The 25,065-nt window shown below is 34.8% G+C and overlaps 2 protein-coding genes across 6 annotated transcripts in view; both read right to left on the minus strand.

Annotated features, from left to right (window-relative positions):
• Positions 1 to 20,664, minus strand: part of LOC127251325 (B3 domain-containing protein Os12g0591400-like) — a 32,933-nt gene extending 12,269 nt beyond the window's left edge. Inside the window, exons 1-8 of one of the 3 annotated variants that reach the window (XM_051274988.1) lie at positions 20,504 to 20,664; positions 20,276 to 20,365; positions 19,358 to 19,409; positions 18,774 to 18,907; positions 18,465 to 18,634; positions 17,748 to 18,144; positions 16,870 to 17,048; positions 2,322 to 2,457 (exon numbers count right to left, since the gene is read on the minus strand). In XM_051274988.1, the coding sequence (XP_051130945.1) occupies positions 2,452 to 2,457; positions 16,870 to 17,048; positions 17,748 to 18,144; positions 18,465 to 18,578 (696 nt within the window). In that variant the 5' untranslated portion in view covers positions 18,579 to 18,634; positions 18,774 to 18,907; positions 19,358 to 19,409; positions 20,276 to 20,365; positions 20,504 to 20,664 and the 3' untranslated portion in view covers positions 2,322 to 2,451. Of the gene's footprint in view, positions 1 to 2,321; positions 2,458 to 16,460; positions 16,785 to 16,869; positions 17,049 to 17,747; positions 18,145 to 18,464; positions 18,635 to 18,773; positions 18,908 to 19,357; positions 19,410 to 20,275; positions 20,366 to 20,503 lie in introns of those variants that run through there. The other 2 variants (XM_051274987.1, XM_051274989.1) reach the window with 2 other exon arrangements.
• Positions 2,451 to 6,304, minus strand: LOC127251323 (B3 domain-containing protein Os12g0591400-like). Of its 3 annotated transcripts, XM_051274984.1 has the most exons (7): positions 6,168 to 6,304; positions 5,940 to 6,029; positions 5,022 to 5,073; positions 4,438 to 4,571; positions 4,138 to 4,298; positions 3,421 to 3,817; positions 2,451 to 2,721 (listed from the first exon to the last, which is right to left on the minus strand). In XM_051274984.1, the coding sequence occupies exons 5-7, from the start codon at positions 4,249 to 4,251 to the stop codon at positions 2,537 to 2,539; spliced, it is 696 nt and encodes a 231-aa protein (XP_051130941.1). In that variant the 5' UTR covers positions 4,252 to 4,298; positions 4,438 to 4,571; positions 5,022 to 5,073; positions 5,940 to 6,029; positions 6,168 to 6,304; the 3' UTR covers positions 2,451 to 2,536. The 3 variants fall into 3 exon arrangements, with proteins under 3 accessions (XP_051130941.1, XP_051130942.1, XP_051130943.1); XM_051274985.1 differs by lacking the exons at positions 5,940 to 6,029; positions 6,168 to 6,304 and having other exon boundaries at positions 5,022 to 5,162; XM_051274986.1 differs by lacking the exons at positions 4,138 to 4,298; positions 5,022 to 5,073; positions 5,940 to 6,029; positions 6,168 to 6,304.
• Positions 20,665 to 25,065: the final 4,401 nt, after the last annotated feature.

Here is a 25,065-nt window from a genome sequence, read left to right on the forward strand (position 1 = left end):
AATATGATTTATTTGATTATTTAATTTGAATTCTTTCTTAGTTTTTCATTTATCAATAACCATATGCTCATTAGCCAATGACTTGTTTAGCGCTACACACTGTTCTTGAGACTTCAATTTTCAGATGAATTATGCTGGATGTGCTTGTTTTGTTGTCTCCCTTTCTCATGTATTATATATATCTAATTATTTAAGTATGTATTTAATGAATACAAAATATGTTGTATTTATTTCAATATTTATACATTCATATAATATTTATAAAATTTGCCCTCTATTATTGTATTTACTATCACTTTAAATTTGATAGATTCTGATATTAATATATTTTTCTTTATTTACACCGTAATCATCTTATTTTTATTTTAGTAAAGACAATTTATAAAATATTATAAGTAAATGTAAGATTAAAAATAATTTATGGTGGGTAAATTAGTTTTCTTAGTTTTGCATTGATGTCTTATCATTTTACAACTCTAAATGGATTTTATTTGAAAATTATCTTGCAAGAAAAAAACTTTCATTGAAATAGTCCTCCGGTACGGATTTGCCACCATGTCTCGCCCATGCTGATGTGGTGTTGACATGGATGAAATGTCAGCCGTCACGTCCATCTTCTTCTTCCTTCCCTATCTATCTTCCTTCCTGACCCGAGGCTCCTCCACCCACCTCTCTTCCTGTCGGAATCCTCCACCCCCTAAAAATTCTCCACTGGAAACCAATCACCTTTACAACTTTCGAAAACTCCACAAATCCTCAACTCATTTGTTTAATTTAATAATGCTTACAGAAAATTTGATTTACCGAAGATCCATTCCCACACACAAAGAATGAAACGCAAACATTATTTTAAATATCAACAACAATGAATTTCCATATATCATAAACACGACAAGAAACAACTATGGCAAAATTGGATCAAATTAGAACACACTATAGCAAAATTTCTCATGCAACCACTACCAAACAATTTTAACCAATCAATCTGATAGAAAAATCACAAAGGGAAAAGTTTGTACTACATTTTCAATACTATGAACAATTTTCTTCACCCAGAAGTAGAAGTCAAGGAAATTGATTGGATTGTAATAAAAAAAACATGCCTGACCTTGTTATCGATTTCTAAATTATTCTTATGCTCCAAAATTTGTGCCCTAGCCTTCTTCGATGCCAATAACATATCCGGCGGTTTGATGAAATCTAGGTCTTATAAAGACGCTGCCAGCTTCCTCACCGACCAGGGAGATGAAGGCATTGGAATTTCCGGTTGGTGGCTGCGTTGATTGCTTGGAGGGGTGTTTTTACAACATTTTTGAAATTATAAGTAAGTAAATTGGAATTTTAGTACTACAAGAGTTTTAAGCAAATTCAGTAAACCACAGTATTTTTTTCTATTTTGCTTCTTTTTTTTTCCATAATTTTTTCTTTTACAATTTTGACTGGTAAAGCAATTTCTAAAAGTATTGACTGATAAATTGTAAATTTTCTTACAATTTGATCTAATTTTAACCAAAGTTAAAATTCTGATTTTGAATGGAAAAAAAATCCACAGGTATCACGGATGTGACGCTGACATTGGGTGGCAAATTCAGCATCGAAAGCCTATTTAAAAAAATTATATATATATGGCGGCCTATTTTCAAACAGGATCATTAAGTCGTAAGTAGCAGGAACGCCATATCTATAGACTCCACCCCCGCCGTCTATTCACAAAAATATATATCTTTTTATTTTTGATTGTTGAATTATAAAGTAACAACTTTTTTTTTAGTAATTGTAGACAACACTCCGTATTAAACATACTCTTATGTTTATAATTATTTTACATAAATACTATTACACCCACCTTTTTTTAATCGTAGGAGTATATTTGTCTCATTAAAATACAATAGTTTTTAAAATGGAGAAAAAGAATAATATTGACAAAGAATTGTACCATCAAAAAATAGATTAGGTGATCAAACAATGTAATTCACATGAATAAAATAAATAAATAAATTGGGTTGTGTTCATTTTATAGATAATTTACTTCAATTTAGGATGTCTTCAAATTAATATAATTAATCCAGCCATACTACTTTATGCCTTCAAATAAATCCAACAATATCCAAGAAATGAGAAATAATACACAACAAAACCAACAAATGGGAAGCAGCATGGCTCAATTCCAACAAATAAAAAACAATAAAACACATCAATACCAGTAGGACTCAAATTTAATTACAACATAACCCAATGGCCAAAAAAGCAAAATAGATCAATTCCAGCAATTCATAACCCATATAAACAAGCACACATTTGATCAAATAAAACACAAATCTCTCACATCTTCTAAGAAAAAAATGCACACAACACCATGTTTTTAAGCACAGAACCGATATTAAAATCCAGGTGGTTGGGAGGGGAAAGACTTACAGTTGAATAGATCCATAGAGCTCCTATCTGAATGTGTCAACTCTATTGCGTTACAAATGCAAGAATTTAGAATGTTTCAAAAGATTGGATGTAATTAATAGTGAAATAAAGAAAGCAAACACTATACGGGCGGTGGGCTAATAGGGTCCTTTGATGAGTGGCTAGCATTTGCAGATGGGGTTGCATCCATTTCCTCTTCCAAACAAATTTCTTGTTTTACATGCACAAGTTCTACCTTCGTTAGGATTACTTGCCCGGAGGCACCCATTTTCTCCTTGGCAATACCTCCCATCGGCTTCCCAAACCCTAAACCATTGAGATGGAATATTAAACTAAAAAAATATTGAAAGCCATATGACATGCAATTTATATTATTTTCCTCGAATGTAGTTAAAACTAATAAGATAATAAGACATAAAGCACATAGTAATAAAAATATCTAGAGAGTATGTCAACTCCGTTCATTTACAAATGCAAGAATTTAAAATTCTTTCAAAGATCAAATATAAGGGAAACAACTAAAGCAAAAAGTATTCCAGGGGGAGGCATCTTTGGGCTAGCAGGGATCAGTTTCCTTCCTATGATTGGCTCTTTCTCTTTCCCTTTTCCTTTTCCATATCGTTTCTCATTTATAGTATCTAACAAATTATAAGATTAATATAAAATTGGCTTTGATTGATACCATGGCATAAAATAAACCCCATATGCAACTTCATAAGGTATAATTTTCAGATTATAACTGTTAAGGAAAATAACATACACGCAAATAGCTACAATATTCATGTTTCAAGACCAAACTCTTAATAGATTGTTTGCACATTCATATTTTAGAGACCAACCACTGCTACTCATGAGAACAAACGAAAATAAACACTAGCCTATTCACTAAAGCAACTAAACAAATGTAAGAAATAGGACAATATTTACGAAAACAAAATACCATTGAATCTATTGTTAACGTTAGAAAACTAGAGGAAATAAGTAGGGAGGTAGAAGTTATCTCACCATTATGGATATCGGAAATAGAGACTCCCTTTCTTTGAGGCATCCCCATGGCTGCAGTTCGAGGAGCTGATCCCATTTCAGAAATCTCCTCAACCCCAACATTATAGCAGTTCTGATTGTTCAGTTGTCGCACTGGATAGGTGAAGCAAGTTCTTTCGCAACCACTTGGATCATATATTTGAACAGACATGTGCCTCTCTCCTACATAGTTAAATATCAAGGAACATCCCCCCTCAAGAGCATGGTCCCTATAAAATATTTCCCATCCCAATGCGAATGATAATGCATTGTCAACATATGATAGAGTCACAGGCCATATCTGCCCACATAAATCCTCAAGGAGGATTTCTTGGTCCACCAAGTGCTCCACCTTTGGAGCAAATGAAGATGGCAAGCGCTGCAAAAATATTAAATTTTTTACAAGGATGCATGCTTTATAAAAATTGCAGAAATTATAAAAGAATTTCATCTACACATATCAACAATTTTGCTACTAAACATCCTAAAACTATAAAACTTAGTACCCAACAAGTTTGTGGGGGTGATGAGAGGATAGTTGTGTAATGTAGTAAATTACTTAAAGTTCAATAATTGTTCGCCAAACTATGTTTACATCCCATAATAATAGACACTACATATTACAATGTGATTACAAGCAGCATTCTCCCAAAGGTTAAGAATAAGAAGTCCAAAAATTCAACATGAATGAGAGAGTACCAGTGCATGTAAGACATGAGCATCATTCAGTACATGGAAAAAACGGGGAATTGACGGTGATAACTCCTTCTCTGTCAGATGAGATATGGAGCCCTCATGACGTTTATAAGCCATCTTTTTTGGTTTTTGGATTTTTTTAACCTTGATTTACCTAGATGTTACTGAAAAGAAGAACATTCAAAAATCACTTTAAATTGTTTCAAAATAACTGCCACTCCAAATCCCAAGATTTAATAACCCAAGAACCGATATATATATATATATATTAACATTATTTATATAAGCTTTTTTCATTGATACCTGATCATAGATATGGCACCATTTATCCATTGTGAACATACACCTTCTGCTCCATCGTGGTCCTGATTTGATCGCCCTCGATCGAGTTGTATTCTAGGAGCAGCCGGTGTAAATTTGCTTTGGATCTTCCTAAGCTGCGTTCAAACACAAACCAAGACATCCCTATAGGATTGAGTATATAATTTTCCAAAAAAGAAAAACCACAGCTTAGATCAGATCTAATTTTAACAAAAACAAAAAAAAACTTAAAGAAAATAAAATGTAAGAAAAATCATAAAAATAATGGGATGTGGTTTTCTTATAATTAGATCTGATGCTCATCTTATCGATTCTAAATTTTTTAATGAGAGAATCATTTATAAAGTAGATCAACCAAGAAATCAAAACCTTAAGTTCACTTTCCTTGAAAAAACCCCAAATCGATGAAACAATAATCATAATAAATCATTTAAAAATCCACCAACTCTTATATCAAAACCCTAGTTTTACTTTCCATGAAAGAAAAAGTCGAGATTGTGAAAAGAGAAAGGATAGAGTAGAGAAAGAGATGGAGATCACATCCAGAACATGGAACCATATATTACCTTCAGATGGACAAATTAAGGAGCCGGAGAATTAAAGCGCAACTCAAGGGATCTGCAAGATAGAAATCAACAATTCTGAGTTTTACAGAAAGAAAAGACACTACAAATGACTTCCTCACGTATATATCGTCAAGGGGAAGCCTTGGTATATATAGATAGATATAGATATAAGTCTGCCAGCAGCGATATTGGAATGGCCATACAAACTAAGAAATGGGTTTCGAGGGTGTGAAGAGTGGAAATGGACGCAGGGGTTTTATAGAGAGGGTATTTTTGATAATTATTGCGGCGCCTGGCCTCAACTGCAGTTCTTCGTTTAGGGCAAGGGCAACACGTCTTCTCTTGCTGCACACAAATTAGGGTTTTCCAATAGGGCTTTGATTTTCATTTTTTTATATGGACAGTTTGTCAAAAAAAAAAATCCCAATTCACTATTTTTTATCTTCTTGTCTTTAGGTTATTTTTATAGAGGATGAAAATAATAATACAGGCCCAAATTATAGTTGTATAATTCCATACATATGAATATATATGTATATATATATTACTAATGCCTTGTCTTGTCTTGTCTTGGTACGCTATTAAAGCAAGACGGTGGAGCGAGCTAGCAAAACGCAGACATCATTCTACATTGGCTGCGAAGATTAACTAGGGATTCAATGAAAACTACAAAGTTTCTTGGGGAATTATATATATTTAATACTGCCCTGTTGATGTTCATTCTTCAGAAGAAATCTTCAACCATCTACGCATATTTTCATTAGTAGGAATACAAACAACCAGTTTGATCTTTGTCACCAATGGTAGAGGATTCAGGGATCCATTAGTGTAGTGCTGAGCAAAACTTAACATTTGACATCTCAATTTGAATCAAGAATGTAAGCATATATACGGAGCGGTAATAAATCTGAACTCAACTACTTGTAATGCGACATCGTATTTAGTATTAGAGGTCTTGGTATTCCATGAGCTAGGATGAGCAGGCCATGCCAACCTCGTCGCCAAAATCTGTAAGACAAGATCGGATGTTAACAGGAAGTAAGCAAATAAGCTGCATAGCAGTATATTATTCAATCATATATATTTCCGTGACCACCTGGTAGGAACTGGAATATATTTCGGCAATGGTAGCTAAACAACATTTACCTCATGTAAGATCTTTGCGGAGGGCTTAAGACAGCATACTTTAGCAGTTTAATTCAGGCTGGAGTGATCATTAATAGACCGAGTGGCTGTGACAGAATATGTTTGTATCATAAAGTAAGTATACATGCACAAGACTTGTCGAATATTGGAGACTGCAACTCTCTTCCAACATTTTATATATACAGCATCTGATAGAAAATATTTTCAGCATCAGTTTATCTAGTAGATCAACTTGCAGAAACCCACCTGTCCAAGAAAAGTGAGAGAATATGGTACTTCTTAGGACCACCTTAAAGGTTCATTAGTTCATCTTGACACATTTAAAACAGCAGCACTTACTGTGCTAATTAGAATTAATCCTAATTATTATATAATAAAAAGACCCAAAGCACGTGCTCTAATTGCTTGTAACACAAAAATACATGTTGACATAGTATCAATACTGACAATGCATGCCATCATTGATCTTATCATATATCACACGTAGCACTATACATAGCATTGACTGGCGACGCATGATAATAGCATTAATTCTAGCCATATCTTATGTATACATTTACTATGTGATAAGTAGAGTCAATTAGGACCTTAACTATCCCTAAAACAATTCTGAGCTCTAGAAATTAGATATAAGAGACATAATATATATATATATCCAAATCTAAGTGTTGTTGGTACATAAGGGAACCTTATAAGAACACATTACACTGACATTTTGAATATACATATATACGCCAAAATTAGACAAAAATAATTTATCAAGGTTTAATAATAGATATTTAAAGTTTATTTTGACTTTATTGAATCAAACATAGAGTAGTTAATTTAGTTTGGATACCGACGTTATTTCCGTTAATATTTTCTAAAATTAAGCTACTTTCAATTAATTGAATCCCATTTTATTGGTAAACGTAAAAGGGGTTAGTTATATCCGCAATTACAATAAATAGCATGTTCATTATTGTATGTCAAACAAAGAAGTGTAATGTGTAAGAAATGACAAGTTTCCGCAATCATACGTAACAAACTTCTATCCATGCAAATATTTGGATAACCTAAAAGTTAGGGCGGCGGAAGTATTCTTAAATCACAGTTGTGTCACGAGTGATTTTACTAGGGAAATTTTTACAATTTAATAAATATGCTACCAGTGGAAAGTTCTAGTGTCCTAATTAAAATTTGAAGTGTCACTAATATCTATTTAAATTAAAAAAGATAAATTGTTCGTATGTTTTTTTAATAAAATTAAACCTATTAGTTAATTTTATTTGTAAGTTTATATATAATGATACCGGTAAAAAATATTTATAGAGCTATCGCTGCCTAAAAGTATAGAACAATATAATACAATGTTGTACATAAATCATATAAAGTGATTTTACCAGGTAGGAGTATAAATTTCCCTTTTATATTATTACGATGTAGTAAGAGGATTACCTGCGGCGGGATAAAATCTGGGGAATGTGTACATATATAGGCTACAGCATTTTCTGTGTAGAAAATGCAGTATAACAGCTTCTACAAAGTTAAGAAGTTGAATGGTCAGTTCCTGTTGTAGTTGAAAGAAAAATTAGAAGGATTTGAATCACATTGATTAACCAACAAAAACATAAGCAAAAAAATCTGATTGAAAAATAAAAATGAGAGGAGACAATAGGGAAAGAAAACCCATTTAAAATATAATTACATTAAGCATGTTTTGTACTAATTTTCTAATCACAACAAGAACTGAAATAGAACGCACTCTGATGCATTAGAGATACTGTGCTTCCCTTCGCCAAAATTAGCAAAAGTCGTAGAACTAATATAGCCTAAGGCTACATAAGCAGTAGTATGCTTCTATTTACAATCTTTAGAAAGATTGTGTTGGCGCAGAAATAGAAAAACAGGACAAGTTCTCAAACAATTCTCACTTCTTGACAATGATACCAAATACATCATATTTAAACTACCACGCAAACGCTACTACATAATTGATTTTAAAAGCAATTTAAAGGCATATAAGTGCGCTGGAAGGACCGTGTTGACCTACGAGGCCAGTCTACAATTACGATACGTCCGGCTTTGCGTAGCTTTACAGGCTGGAGTATCGCACTATCCTACCACACCAACTCAATCAGAAGTATTTTTGTTATTTCAAAATGAAAACATTCATTTTAATATAAATTTTAATGATTAAATATAAGAGTAAGAAAGAGATATGAAAATGAATCTATGTTACAGTGGTTCATGTTGCGAATCAAGATAGAAATTGCCACCAAACTAGGTTGTAAACAATGGAGACGAACAGAGCAGAGAGGAGAGGACGTGCAGTGCTTCTTTTTTGGATAAACTTCAAAGTCCTTCATATTGTTCAAGGGGAAACATCTCAATATATTGAGATTACATTCCAAGATAAATATGGAATAATTATTAATCAAATCCACCTTTTAAAACTGAATATAGTAATTAATAAATATAAAATATATCCTAATTATTTTTGAATCAAATCTTAACACTCCCCCTTGATTCGAAAGTGCAAACACCAAGCTTCGATCGGAAGTGAATATGCTTGTCTCGAGTAAGTGACTTGGTCATGATGTCAGCCACCTGCTCATGCGTACTGCAATACTTTGAAGTTACTAAATTCATTGACACAAGATCTCGAATAAAGTGTACTCGAATATCTATATCTATGTGCTTTGTCCTTCCATGGTAGGTTGGATTCTTCGACATGGAAATCACTGCGTTATTGTCACAAAATATCTCCGTTGGTTCAGATTGGACTTGAGCAAAATCTGCAAGAATACGACGTAGCCAAACTGCTTGACAGGCTGATGTTGTCGCTGCTGCGTATTCAGCTTCAGACGTTGAAAGTGCTGTAGATTCTTGCTTCTTCGAACTCCAACATATCGAACCAGATCCAAGACTAAACACGTAACCAGAGGTGCTTCTTCTGTCCTCCAAACATCGTGCCCAATCGCTGTCCGTATAACCGATCAACTTGAAATCGGATGCATGGCTATACCATAATCCAAATTGGACTGTTCCAGCAACATAGTGTAACACTCTTTTTGCAGCACCAAAGTGATGTTGTGAAGGGGAATGCATAAACCTGAAAAGTACATTCCAAATAAACATGGAATAATTATTAGTCTAATTCACCTTCTTAAACTAAATATAGTAAAAAATAAATATAAAATATATCCAAATTATTTTTTAATCAAATCTTAACAAGGTCGCCGGCAGCTGTTGCTTCTCTTCGGCGGCGGCGGCAACGGCGATGGCGGCGGTGCAACAGCATTTGCGGCAGGTTTTGCTCCTCCTCTTCCTCCTTCTCCGGCAGTGACAGCATTGGCATCTCTACTTCTCCTCTTTCTTCTCCGGCAACGACGGCGGCGGGCACGGCGTGATCTCCTCCTCCTCCAGCTTCTCCGGCAGCAGCGGCGAAGCTGGCTTCTTGTTCTTCCTCTCTTTTTTCTTCTACGGCGCTCCTTCTCTGGCGGTGGCAGCAGATGGGGGAGAAAAAAATTGAATTTATTTTGTTAAACAATTTTTAATAATTGCATACTTCCTTTTCGGATTTGGTCTCGAAAATCCCGAAACTATTTTCCGAGACCACCAAAATGGCAACGAAATTTACTCCTCCGGTCCCATTCGGAAGCGAATTCCGAGGCATTAAAAAATTAACCTCGGATCTATTTCAAAATCTGAAACAATTCTCCGAAAGGTATTAAACAATTTCTGGTAGTGACATTTTAAATTTCATCATAATTGCTTCTTGACCCTTCAGGTATGAGTCTAGGTGAAGATGGTGATGACGAGCCTAAAGAATATGGTGAAGGCAGCTGCTGTATCTCCCTTCCAATGTTCTCATTTTCACCAAAAGCTCAAACAGCAATGTTCCTTGAGCTGTTATCCCACTTCCAGCTTGCTTTTCATCAAAAACCACATTTCTACTTATGATAACTTTGCCCGCAATAGGATCGTACAATATATAGGCTTTGGATTGTGAACAATAGCCAAGAAAAATGCATTTTGTTGATTTCTTCATCAAGCTTACTCTCGGAGTCCTTCGATTCCAAGCCTCATATGGTGGCGGTTCAAAACAGACTTTGTAGGAGATAAATTAAGAAAATACACTGCTGTCGCTACTGCCTCAGCCCAAAACATATCTGGAAGTCCTTTGGAATTCAGCAAGCTTCTTGCCATCTCCACGACTGTTCTAATTTTGCGCTCGACGACACCATTTTGCTCCGGAGTGTATGGGGCTGTTAATTCTCTTCGTATGCCATGCTCATCACAAAATTGATTAAACTTGTGAGATACAAACTCACCACCTCTGTCTGTACGCAGCGCCTTTACATATTTTCCGGATTGATTTTCCACAAGAGCCTTGAATTTTTTGAACATATCGAATGTTTCTGAATTGGCTTGTAGAAAATAAACCCAGCTCATCCGACTCTAATCATCGGTTAGCAACAAGAAGAATCTGCTCCCACCGAGAGATTTTGTTATCATCGGGCTTACCAAATCTGCATGTATAAGCTCAAGACAAGTAGATGCACGTCTAGAAAGTCCTATCGGAAAAGATCTCTTTGCTTGTTTGCCAAGAACACAGCCCTCACATAACTCCAAGGATTCAATTTTAGGCAAGCCATAAACCATATCCTTTTGACTCAACAATTTCAAACCATTCACATTTAAATGCCCATACCTTAAATGCCACAATTTAGACTCGCAGGCTGCTTTGGCACCAAGTACACGTTCATCAACTTTCGACACTTCAAGTGGAAATAATTTGTTTGCCGTCATCTGAATATTGACAATCACTCGACCAGATATTTTTATGTCTAATCACGCATGACGAATTGTCAAACAAAATGGCATATCCACTATCAATGAGTTGCCCAACACTCAACAAATTTTGAGTCAGCGTAGGAACAAAATAAACATCATAAAGGAGCTTCAAATCATTCATGACTTCAACGATGCCTCTGCTCTCAACTTGCATTTGTTTATTACCCCGATCATTCATGACTTCAACGATGCCTCTGCTCTCCGAGCCTTACTTGTAACTTGTAAGTTTCGTCAATCTCCTTAAACAACGACTTTATCCCTGTCATGTGATTAGAACAACCGCTATCCACAAACCATATGTTATTAGAAGTGGTTGTATCACCTCGGCTGGTCAAAAACAACTTGAGTTCATCATTTCGTTGTTCTGCATAACGAGTCAGTTTTTCTCGCTTCCAGCAATCAGCTTGTACATGTCCAAACCTTTTGCAATAATAGCATTGCACATGACTTCTATTGCCTTGTCAATTATTACCATGCTTATTATTGGTCCGATCATTGAAGTGTGCATCTCCCCGTCCTCTCCCACGACCATTCCTCGCTGGGTAGCGATCTCTTGCACGTCCTCTAATGCCTGCATATTTCGGTTCATTTCTCTGCTGCGATGAATCACCTTTAACATGAAAAGCTTTCTCTCGTATTTTTCTTCCGATCTGCTCAACCTCGCTTTATGGGATTGCAGTGAACCCATCAATTCATCAAAGCAATATGTGATCAAATCCTTTGACTCTTCAATAGCGGCAACCACATGATCAAATTTGGGAGTCAAACTCCAAGAATTTTTGCAACCACAATTTTAACCTTTCACCGTAGGAGTTCATTTGGCTTACGACTCCAGAGACTCTAGTGAGAAAATCTTGCACTGTTTCTCCTTCCTTCATATGCGCAGTTTCTAAATCACGTCTGAGAGTTTGAAGCTTCACGGTAAGAACCTTCGCAGATCCTTGAAATGCCATTTTCAAGGTGTTCATGCTTCGTTTGATGTTGAAGCTGATGAAATCTTCGAAAAGATTGAGTCATGGACTGCTTGTTGTATGAAGAACAGCGCCTTGGAATATTTTTTCTTATTCTCCCCCAATATCGCTTCATCAGGATCTTGCTCCAAGTATCCGGTCTCGACAAAGTTCCACAGATCATGGGACTTGAACAGCGTTTCAATCTTAATGCTTCAAAATTCATAATTTTCGCCCGAAAGAATTGGAATTTCCGGCTGCAAGATGCTCAATCCGGAGTTGTTTGCCATATCTATGCTCTGATACCAAAATTGCTGCGAATCAAGAGAGAAATTGTCACCAAACTAGGTTGTAGACAATGGAGAAGAACAGAGGAGAGACGAGAGGCCCTGCAGAGTCTTTTGGATAAACTTCAAAGACCTTTTAATTATTCAATGGGAAACATCTAAATATATTGAGATTACATTCCAAATAAACATGGAATAATTATTAGTCAAAATTCACCTTCTTAAACTAAATATAGTAAATAATAAATATAAAATATATCCAAATTATGTTTTAATCAAATCTTAACAAGGTCGCCGGCAGCTGTTTCTTCTCTTCGGCGGCGGCGGCAACGGCGATGGCGGCGGTGCAACAGCGTTTGCGGCAGGTTTTGCTCCTCCTCTTCCTCCTTCTCCGGCAGTGACAGCATTGGCATCTCTACTTCTCCTCTTTCTTCTCCGGCAACGACGGCGGCGGGCACGGCGTGATCTCCTCCTCCTCCAGCTTCTCCGGCAGCAGCGGCGAAGCTGGCTTCTTGTTCTTCCTCTCTTTTTTCTTCTACGGCGCTCCTTCTCTGGCGGTGGCAGCAGATGGGGGAGAAAAAATTTGAATTAATTTTGTTAAACAATTTTTAATAATTGCATACTTCCTCTTCGGATTTGGTCTCGAAAATCCCGAAACTATTTTCCGAGACCACCAAAATGGCAACGAGATTTACTCCTCCGGTCCCATTCGGAAGCGAATTCCGAGGCTTTAAAAAATTAACCTCGGATCTATTTCAAAATCTGAAACAATTTTCCGAAAGGTATTAAACAATTTCTGGTAGTGACATTTTAAATTTCATCATTTCTATTTTTCTTAATATTAATCAAACTAGTTATCTTAATCTTAATTAAACTAGCTATCTTAATCTATAATTATTTTTATTGTACGATAAGATTTTTAGTAATACACTTTTTAAATTACTTACTGATTATATTTTACTAAATTCCGGTATCTACTCTAATAGACCCAAATTATCTAGTACTGAGGGAGTATTATATAGTACCTTAAAAAATTGAGAAATAAAATAAAATAAAATCGTCAATGGCTACATAATATGTGGGATGGAGAGAGAGTAGAACACAATATGTTTTGAGTCTTCAATCTTCACTGCATTGTCTCTTTTTTCTTTTTTTTTTTTTTCTTTTCTTTTTGATTTTTTCACATTCTTACATCTATTTTGTTGCTATACATAATTGCCTAATGTCTATTATTGTGTGTTGTCATGACTAAATGGTTTCTAAATTGTGAATGTGCAAATACTTTATCAAGACTTGGTCTTGAAACACAAATATTATAGCATTCTTTTGTGCCTTTTATTTTCTCATCAGACTCAAACTTTGTGCAAATCATCTTCGTTTTGAAGTTATATATGTGGTTTATTATGTCATGGTATTAATCAAATTTAGTTTCTTGTCCGCATTATAATTTACGAGATGCATAAAATGGTAAAAGAAAGGAGGCGATCATTGAAAGGAAAGCGGGATTCATTGATCCTGGTGTAGCCCCATTTGGTGTGAACAAACTCTTTGCAATTATTAAATAAATGTATCTAAACTTTATTTGTTTAATATGCTTTTATAGACAAATAAATGGGCATGAAAAAATATATCAATATATATATATATGCTCTCATATAAACAAATTTATACCTAAGCCATTGCATATGCTCTTACTACTTGATTATATATAACTAAAAGATGCTATGAAATTTATTTAAATAAATTAGATAGTCTAAGGCTCCGTTTGGATTAGTTTTTGAGAGGGGCGTTTGGTTTTTACTTCTAAAAAAAGTGGCTTTCTACGTGTTTGTATTGGCTTCTGTCCAATTTCCAACATGATAGGAAACTGCACGGCCTCCATAACCTTTCTTCTGTATTCAAATTCAACTATGGCGTAGGAGGATCCTTCTCTTACTCACAAGTCCGCTCACATACGCAAATTAATCTTTGATCCCCACCCTACTCACTCCTACCTTAAAAAAGGGGCATATGAAGTTTCCGATTCAGTGAGATAACTTCAACATTCTTATTTGTTTTCTCTGTTTTTCTATTCCTAGAAATCAATATGATTTATTTGATTATTTAATTTGAATTCTTTCTTAGTTTTTCATTTATCAATAACCATATGCTCATTAGCCAATGACTTGTTTAGCGCTACACACTGTTCTTGAGACTTCAATTTTCAGATGAATTATGCTGGATGTGCTTGTTTTGTTGTCTCCCTTTCTCATGTATTATATATATCTAATTATTTAAGTATGTATTTAATGAATACAAAATATGTTGTATTTATTTCAATATTTATACATTCATATAATATTTATAAAATTTGCCCTCTATTATTGTATTTACTATCACTTTAAATTTGATAGATTCTAATATTAATATATTTTTCTTTATTTACACCGTAATCATCTTATTTTTATTTTAGTAAAGACAATTTATAAAATATTATAAGTAAATGTAAGATTAAAAATAATTTATGGTGGGTAAATTAGTTTTCTTAGTTTTGCATTGATGTCTTATCATTTTACAACTCTAAATGGATTTTATTTGAAAATTATCTTGCAAGAAAAAAACTTTCATTGAAATAGTCCTCCGGTACGGATTTGCCACCATGTCTCGCCCATGCTGATGTGGTGTTGACATGGATGAAATGTCAGCCGTCACGTCCATCTTCTTCTTCCTTCCCTATCTATCTTCCTTCCTGACCCGAGGCTCCTCCACCCACCTCTCTTCCTGTCGGAATCCTCCACCCCCTAAAAATTCTCCACTGGAAACCAATCACCTTTACAACTTTCGAAAACTCCACAAATCCTCAACTCATTTGTTTAATTTAATAATGCTTACAGAAAATTTGATTTACCGAAGATCCATTCCCACACACAAAGAATGAAACGCAAACATTATTTTAAATATCAACAACAATGAATTTCCGTATATCATAAACACGACAAGAAACAACTATGGCAAAATTGGATCAAATTAGAACACACTATAGCAAAATTTCTCATGCAACCACTACCAAACAATTTTAACCAATCAATCTGATAGAAAAATCACAAAGGGAAAAGTTTGTACTACATTTTCAATACTATGAACAATTTTCTTCACCCAGAAGTAGAAGTCAAGGAAATTGATTGGATTGTAATAAAAAAAACATGCCTGACCTTGTTATCGATTTCTAAATTATTCTTATGCTCCAAAATTTGTGCCCTAGCCTTCTTCGATGCCAATAACATATCCGGCGGTTTGATGAAATCTAGGTCTTATAAAGACGCTGCCAGCTTCCTCACCGACCAGGGAGATGAAGGCATTGGAATTTCCGGTTGGTGGCTGCGTTGATTGCTTGGAGGGGTGTTTTTACAACATTTTTGAAATTATAAGTAAGTAAATTGGAATTTTAGTACTACAAGAGTTTTAAGCAAATTCAGTAAACCACAGTATTTTTTTCTATTTTGCTTTCTTTTTTTTTCCATAATTTTTTCTTTTACAATTTTGACTGGTAAAGCAATTTCTAAAAGTATTGACTGATAAATTGTAAATTTTCTTACAATTTGATCTAATTTTAACCAAAGTTAAAATTCTGATTTTGAATGGAAAAAAAATCCACAGGTATCACGGATGTGACGCTGACATTGGGTGGCAAATTCAGCATCGAAAGCCTATTTAAAAAAATTATATATATATGGCGGCCTATTTTCAAACAGGATCATTAAGTCGTAAGTAGCAGGAACGCCATATCTATAGACTCCACCCCCGCCGTCTATTCACAAAAATATATATCTTTTTATTTTTGATTGTTGAATTATAAAGTAACAACTTTTTTTTTAGTAATTGTAGACAACACTCCGTATTAAACATACTCTTATGTTTATAATTATTTTACATAAATACTATTACACCCACCTTTTTTTAATCGTAGGAGTATATTTGTCTCATTAAAATACAATAGTTTTTAAAATGGAGAAAAAGAATAATATTGACAAAGAATTGTACCATCAAAAAATAGATTAGGTGATCAAACAATGTAATTCACATGAATAAAATAAATAAATAAATTGGGTTGTGTTCATTTTATAGATAATTTACTTCAATTTAGGATGTCTTCAAATTAATATAATTAATCCAGCCATACTACTTTATGCCTTCAAATAAATCCAACAATATCCAAGAAATGAGAAATAATACACAACAAAACCAACAAATGGGAAGCAGCATGGCTCAATTCCAACAAATAAAAAACAATAAAACACATCAATACCAGTAGGACTCAAATTTAATTACAACATAACCCAATGGCCAAAAAAGCAAAATAGATCAATTCCAGCAATTCATAACCCATATAAACAAGCACACATTTGATCAAATAAAACACAAATCTCTCACATCTTCTAAGAAAAAAATGCACACAACACCATGTTTTTAAGCACAGAACCGATATTAAAATCCAGGTGGTTGGGAGGGGAAAGACTTACAGTTGAATAGATCCATAGAGCTCCTATCTGAATGTGTCAACTCTATTGCGTTACAAATGCAAGAATTTAGAATGTTTCAAAAGATTGGATGTAATTAATAGTGAAATAAAGAAAGCAAACACTATACGGGCGGTGGGCTAATAGGGTCCTTTGATGAGTGGCTAGCATTTGCAGATGGGGTTGCATCCATTTCCTCTTCCAAACAAATTTCTTGTTTTACATGCACAAGTTCTACCTTCGTTAGGATTACTTGCCCGGAGGCACCCATTTTCTCCTTGGCAATACCTCCCATCGGCTTCCCAAACCCTAAACCATTGAGATGGAATATTAAACTAAAAAAATATTGAAAGCCATATGACATGCAATTTATATTATTTTCCTCGAATGTAGTTAAAACTAATAAGATAATAAGACATAAAGCACATAGTAATAAAAATATCTAGAGAGTATGTCAACTCCGTTCATTTACAAATGCAAGAATTTAAAATTCTTTCAAAGATCAAATATAAGGGAAACAACTAAAGCAAAAAGTATTCCAGGGGGAGGCATCTTTGGGCTAGCAGGGATCAGTTTCCTTCCTATGATTGGCTCTTTCTCTTTCCCTTTTCCTTTTCCATATCGTTTCTCATTTATAGTATCTAACAAATTATAAGATTAATATAAAATTGGCTTTGATTGATACCATGGCATAAAATAAACCCCATATGCAACTTCATAAGGTATAATTTTCAGATTATAACTGTTAAGGAAAATAACATACACGCAAATAGCTACAATATTCATGTTTCAAGACCAAACTCTTAATAGATTGTTTGCACATTCATATTTTAGAGACCAACCACTGCTACTCATGAGAACAAACGAAAATAAACACTAGCCTATTCACTAAAGCAACTAAACAAATGTAAGAAATAGGACAATATTTACGAAAACAAAATACCATTGAATCTATTGTTAACGTTAGAAAACTAGAGGAAATAAGTAGGGAGGTAGAAGTTATCTCACCATTATGGATATCGGAAATAGAGACTCCCTTTCTTTGAGGCATCCCCATGGCTGCAGTTCGAGGAGCTGATCCCATTTCAGAAATCTCCTCAACCCCAACATTATAGCAGTTCTGATTGTTCAGTTGTCGCACTGGATAGGTGAAGCAAGTTCTTTCGCAACCACTTGGATCATATATTTGAACAGACATGTGCCTCTCTCCTACATAGTTAAATATCAAGGAACATCCCCCCTCAAGAGCATGGTCCCTATAAAATATTTCCCATCCCAATGCGAATGATAATGCATTGTCAACATATGATAGAGTCACAGGCCATATCTGCCCACATAAATCCTCAAGGAGGATTTCTTGGTCCACCAAGTGCTCCACCTTTGGAGCAAATGAAGATGGCAAGCGCTGCAAAAATATTAAATTTTTTACAAGGATGCATGCTTTATAAAAATTGCAGAAATTATAAAAGAATTTCATCTACACATATCAACAATTTTGCTACTAAACATCCTAAAACTATAAAACTTAGTACCCAACAAGTTTGTGGGGGTGATGAGAGGATAGTTGTGTAATGTAGTAAATTACTTAAAGTTCAATAATTGTTCGCCAAACTATGTTTACATCCCATAATAATAGACACTACATATTACAATGTGATTACAAGCAGCATTCTCCCAAAGGTTAAGAATAAGAAGTCCAAAAATTCAACATGAATGAGAGAGTACCAGTGCATGTAAGACATGAGCATCATTCAGTACATGGAAAAAACGGGGAATTGACGGTGATAACTCCTTCTCTGTCAGATGAGATATGGAGCCCTCATGACGTTTATAAGCCATCTTTTTTGGTTTTTGGATTTTTTTAACCTTGATTTACTTGATTTACCTAGATGTTACTGAAAAGAAGAACATTCAAAAATCACTTTAAATTGTTTCAAAATAACTGCCACTCCAAATCCCAAGATTTAATAACCCAAGAACCGATATATATATATATATATTAACATTATTTATATAAGCTTTTTTCATTGATACCTGATCATAGATATGGCACCATTTATCCATTGTGAACATACACCTTCTGCTCCATCGTGGTCCTGATTTGATCGCCCTCGATCGAGTTGTATTCTAGGAGCAGCCGGTGTAAATTTGCTTTGGATCTTCCTAAGCTGCGTTCAAACACAAACCAAGACATCCCTATAGGATTGAGTATATAATTTTCCAAAAAAGAAAAACCACAGCTTAGATCAGATCTAATTTTAACAAAAACAAAAAAAAACTTAAAGAAAATAAAATGTAAGAAAAATCATAAAAATAATGGGATGTGGTTTTCTTATAATTAGATCTGATGCTCATCTTATCGATTCTAAATTTTTTAATGAGAGAATCATTTATAAAGTAGATCAACCAAGAAATCAAAACCTTAAGTTCACTTTCCTTGAAAAAACCCCAAATCGATGAAACAATAATCATAATAAATCATTTAAAAATCCACCAACTCTTATATCAAAACCCTAGTTTTACTTTCCATGAAAGAAAAAGTCGAGATTGTGAAAAGAGAAAGGATAGAGTAGAGAAAGAGATGGAGATCACATCCAGAACATGGAACCATATATTACCTTCAGATGGACAAATTAAGGAGCCGGAGAATTAAAGCGCAACTCAAGGGATCTGCAAGATAGAAATCAACAATTCTGAGTTTTACAGAAAGAAAAGACACTACAAATGACTTCCTCACGTATATATCGTCAAGGGGAAGCCTTGGTATATATAGATAGATATAGATATAAGTCTGCCAGCAGCGATATTGGAATGGCCATACAAACTAAGAAATGGGTTTCGAGGGTGTGAAGAGTGGAAATGGACGCAGGGGTTTTATAGAGAGGGTATTTTTGATAATTATTGCGGCGCCTGGCCTCAACTGCAGTTCTTCGTTTAGGGCAAGGGCAACACGTCTTCTCTTGCTGCACACAAATTAGGGTTTTCCAATAGGGCTTTGATTTTCATTTTTTTATATGGACAGTTTGTCAAAAAAAAAAATCCCAATTCACTATTTTTTATCTTCTTGTCTTTAGGTTATTTTTATAGAGGATGAAAATAATAATACAGGCCCAAATTATAGTTGTATAATTCCATACATATGAATATATATGTATATATATATTACTAATGCCTTGTCTTGTCTTGTCTTGGTACGCTATTAAAGCAAGACGGTGGAGCGAGCTAGCAAAACGCAGACATCATTCTACATTGGCTGCGAAGATTAACTAGGGATTCAATGAAAACTACAAAGTTTCTTGGGGAATTATATATATTTAATACTGCCCTGTTGATGTTCATTCTTCAGAAGAAATCTTCAACCATCTACGCATATTTTCATTAGTAGGAATACAAACAACCAGTTTGATCTTTGTCACCAATGGTAGAGGATTCAGGGATCCATTAGTGTAGTGCTGAGCAAAACTTAACATTTGACATCTCAATTTGAATCAAGAATGTAAGCATATATACGGAGCGGTAATAAATCTGAACTCAACTACTTGTAATGCGACATCGTATTTAGTATTAGAGGTCTTGGTATTCCATGAGCTAGGATGAGCAGGCCATGCCAACCTCGTCGCCAAAATCTGTAAGACAAGATCGGATGTTAACAGGAAGTAAGCAAATAAGCTGCATAGCAGTATATTATTCAATCATATATATTTCCGTGACCACCTGGTAGGAACTGGAATATATTTCGGCAATGGTAGCTAAACAACATTTACCTCATGTAAGATCTTTGCGGAGGGCTTAAGACAGCATACTTTAGCAGTTTAATTCAGGCTGGAGTGATCATTAATAGACCGAGTGGCTGTGACAGAATATGTTTGTATCATAAAGTAAGTATACATGCACAAGACTTGTCGAATATTGGAGACTGCAACTCTCTTCCAACATTTTATATATACAGCATCTGATAGAAAATATTTTCAGCATCAGTTTATCTAGTAGATCAACTTGCAGAAACCCACCTGTCCAAGAAAAGTGAGAGAATATGGTACTTCTTAGGACCACCTTAAAGGTTCATTAGTTCATCTTGACACATTTAAAACAGCAGCACTTACTGTGCTAATTAGAATTAATCCTAATTATTATATAATAAAAAGACCCAAAGCACGTGCTCTAATTGCTTGTAACACAAAAATACATGTTGACATAGTATCAATACTGACAATGCATGCCATCATTGATCTTATCATATATCACACGTAGCACTATACATAGCATTGACTGGCGACGCATGATAATAGCATTAATTCTAGCCATATCTTATGTATACATTTACTATGTGATAAGTAGAGTCAATTAGGACCTTAACTATCCCTAAAACAATTCTGAGCTCTAGAAATTAGATATAAGAGACATAATATATATATATATATCCAAATCTAAGTGTTGTTGGTACATAAGGGAACCTTATAAGAACACATTACACTGACATTTTGAATATACATATATACGCCAAAATTAGACAAAAATAATTTATCAAGGTTTAATAATAGATATTTAAAGTTTATTTTGACTTTATTGAATCAAACATAGAGTAGTTAATTTAGTTTGGATACCGACGTTATTTCCGTTAATATTTTCTAAAATTAAGCTACTTTCAATTAATTGAATCCCATTTTATTGGTAAACGTAAAAGGGGTTAGTTATATCCGCAATTACAATAAATAGCATGTTCATTATTGTATGTCAAACAAAGAAGTGTAATGTGTAAGAAATGACAAGTTTCCGCAATCATACGTAACAAACTTCTATCCATGCAAATATTTGGATAACCTAAAAGTTAGGGCGGCGGAAGTATTCTTAAATCACAGTTGTGTCACGAGTGATTTTACTAGGGAAATTTTTACAATTTAATAAATATGCTACCAGTGGAAAGTTCTAGTGTCCTAATTAAAATTTGAAGTGTCACTAATATCTATTTAAATTAAAAAAGATAAATTGTTCGTATGTTTTTTTAATAAAATTAAACCTATTAGTTAATTTTATTTGTAAGTTTATATATAATGATACCGGTAAAAAATATTTATAGAGCTATCGCTGCCTAAAAGTATAGAACAATATAATACAATGTTGTACATAAATCATATAAAGTGATTTTACCAGGTAGGAGTATAAATTTCCCTTTTATATTATTACGATGTAGTAAGAGGATTACCTGCGGCGGGATAAAATCTGGGGAATGTGTACATATATAGGCTACAGCATTTTCTGTGTAGAAAATGCAGTATAACAGCTTCTACAAAGTTAAGAAGTTGAATGGTCAGTTCCTGTTGTAGTTGAAAGAAAAATTAGAAGGATTTGAATCACATTGATTAACCAACAAAAACATAAGCAAAAAAATCTGATTGAAAAATAAAAATGAGAGGAGACAATAGGGAAAGAAAACCCATTTAAAATATAATTACATTAAGCATGTTTTGTACTAATTTTCTAATCACAACAAGAACTGAAATAGAACGCACTCTGATGCATTAGAGATACTGTGCTTCCCTTCGCCAAAATTAGCAAAAGTCGTAGAACTAATATAGCCTAAGGCTACATAAGCAGTAGTATGCTTCTATTTACAATCTTTAGAAAGATTGTGTTGGCGCAGAAATAGAAAAACAGGACAAGTTCTCAAACAATTCTCACTTCTTGACAATGATACCAAATACATCATATTTAAACTACCACGCAAACGCTACTACATAATTGATTTTAAAAGCAATTTAAAGGCATATAAGTGCGCTGGAAGGACCGTGTTGACCTACGAGGCCAGTCTACAATTACGATACGTCCGGCTTTGCGTAGCTTTACAGGCTGGAGTATCGCACTATCCTACCACACCAACTCAATCAGAAGTATTTTTGTTATTTCAAAATGAAAACATTCATTTTAATATAAATTTTAATGATTAAATATAAGAGTAAGAAAGAGATATGAAAATGAATCTATGTTACAGTGGTTCATGTTGCGAATCAAGATAGAAATTGCCACCAAACTAGGTTGTAAACAATGGAGACGAACAGAGCAGAGAGGAGAGGACGTGCAGTGCTTCTTTTTTGGATAAACTTCAAAGTCCTTCATATTGTTCAAGGGGAAACATCTCAATATATTGAGATTACATTCCAAGATAAATATGGAATAATTATTAATCAAATCCACCTTTTAAAACTGAATATAGTAATTAATAAATATAAAATATATCCTAATTATTTTTGAATCAAATCTTAACACTCCCCCTTGATTCGAAAGTGCAAACACCAAGCTTCGATCGGAAGTGAATATGCTTGTCTCGAGTAAGTGACTTGGTCATGATGTCAGCCACCTGCTCATGCGTACTGCAATACTTTGAAGTTACTAAATTCATTGACACAAGATCTCGAATAAAGTGTACTCGAATATCTATGTGCTTTGTCCTTCCATGGTAGGTTGGATTCTTCGACATGGAAATACTGCGTTATTGTCACAAAATATCTCCGTTGGTTCAGATTGGACTTGAGCAAAATCTGCAAGAATACGACGTAGCCAAACTGCTTGACAGGCTGATGTTGTCGCTGCTGCGTATTCAGCTTCAGACGTTGAAAGTGCTGTAGATTCTTGCTTCTTCGAACTCCAACATATCAACCAGATCCAAGACTAAACACGTAACCAGAGGTGCTTCTTCTGTCCTCCAAACAGCCTGCCCAATCGCTGTCCGTATAACCGATCAACTTGAAATCGGATGCATGGCTATACCATAATCCAAATTGGACTGTTCCAGCAACATAGTGTAACACTCCTTTTGCAGCACCAAAGTGATGTTGTGGAGGGGAATGCATAAACCTGGAAAGTACTCCCACTGAGAAAGCAATGTGTGGACGTGTACACGCCAAATAAATAAATCCTGCAATCAACCTTTTGAATTGTTTCTCATTTGCTTCAACATAAAGTCAAAGAATGAGAAATCATTTTTTACCTTGCTTCTTCACATATAATGTGGGCTCATTCCTGCTTCGCTCAAATCCATTTCACAAAGATAGGAATCTATCTTTTCATACCATGCACGCGGAGCTTGTTTTAACTCGTACAAGGCTTTGTGCAGCTGTACACCTCCTCCTCGTTACCTTCAATTATAAATCCTTCAGGCTGAGTGACATAAACCTCCTCCTTTAAATCACCATTTAGAAAAGCTAATTTCACACTAAATTGGTATATCAGCCAATTTAATTTTGCAGCCAATTCAAGAAGGATTCTCACTGTCTCAAATCGTGCAACCGGAGAGAAAGTGTCGACGTAATCAACTCCCTGATGTTGTGCATACCCCTTGGCCACAAGTCGCTCCATCAGCTCCATATTTTGTTCGAAAAACCCATTTAACTCCAATTGGTTTTTTTCCTTCCGGAAGATCTACCTATTCCCAAGTCTTATTTTTTTGAATTGAGGTTATTTCATCCTTCATCGCTGCACGCCATTCTTCTCCCTTCACTGCTTCTTGAATGGTTATAGGATCACCTACAAACTTAGAATAAGAATCTGCATATATTTCATCCAATGATCGAAACCTGAGTGGAGGAGTTTCATCATCATAATTGCTTCTTGATCCTTCAGGTATGAGTCTAGGTGAAGATGGTGATGACGAGCCTAAAGAATATGGTGAAGGCAGCTGCTGTATATCCCTTCCAATGCTCTCATTTTCACCAAAAACTCAAACGGCAATGTTCCCTGAGCTGTTATCCCACTTCCAGCTTGCTTTTCATCAAAAACCACATTTCTATTTATGATAACTTTGCCCGCAATAGGATCGTACAATATATAGGCTTTGGATTGTGAACAATAGCCAAGAAAAATGCATTTTGTTGATTTTTCATCAAGCTTACTCTCGGTGTCCTTCGATTCCAAGCCTCATATGGTGTGCGGTTCAAAACAGCCTTTGTAGGAGATAAATTAAGAAAATACACTGCTGTCGCTACTGCCTCAGTCCAAAACATATCTGGAAGTCCTTTGGAATTCAGCAAGCTTCTTGCCATCTCCACGACTGTTCTATTTTTGCGCTCGACGACACCATTTTGCTCCGGAGTGTATGGGGCTGTTAATTCTCTTTGTATGCCATGCTCATCACAAAATGATTAAACTTGTGAGATACAAACTCACCACCTCTGTCTGTACGCAGCGCCTTTACATATTTTCCGGATTGATTTTCCACAAGAGCCTTGAATTTTTTGAACATATCGAATGTTTCTGAATTGGCTTGTAGAAAATAAACCCAGCTCATCCGACTCTAATCATCGGTTAGCAACAAGAAGAATCTGCTCCCACC

Source organism: Andrographis paniculata, unplaced genomic scaffold, assembly GCF_009805555.1.
Source record: "Andrographis paniculata isolate CXL003 unplaced genomic scaffold, ASM980555v1 Contig44END, whole genome shotgun sequence".
Classification (NCBI taxonomy): Eukaryota; Viridiplantae; Streptophyta; class Magnoliopsida; order Lamiales; family Acanthaceae; genus Andrographis; species Andrographis paniculata.

Bases quoted from the DNA above. Each gene is read 5' to 3' on its own strand.
- LOC127251323 (XM_051274984.1), bottom strand. From the start codon at position 4,251: ATGGCTTATAAACGTCATGAGGGCTCCATATCTCATCTGACAGAGAAG. The intron at 3,818-4,137 runs GTACTCTCTCAT...ATATTTTTGCAG, and splicing joins CTCATGTCTTACATGCACTG to CGCTTGCCATCTTCATTTGC. The intron at 2,722-3,420 runs GTGAGATAACTT...TCAATGGTTTAG, and splicing joins TATTTCCGATATCCATAATG to GGTTTGGGAAGCCGATGGGA.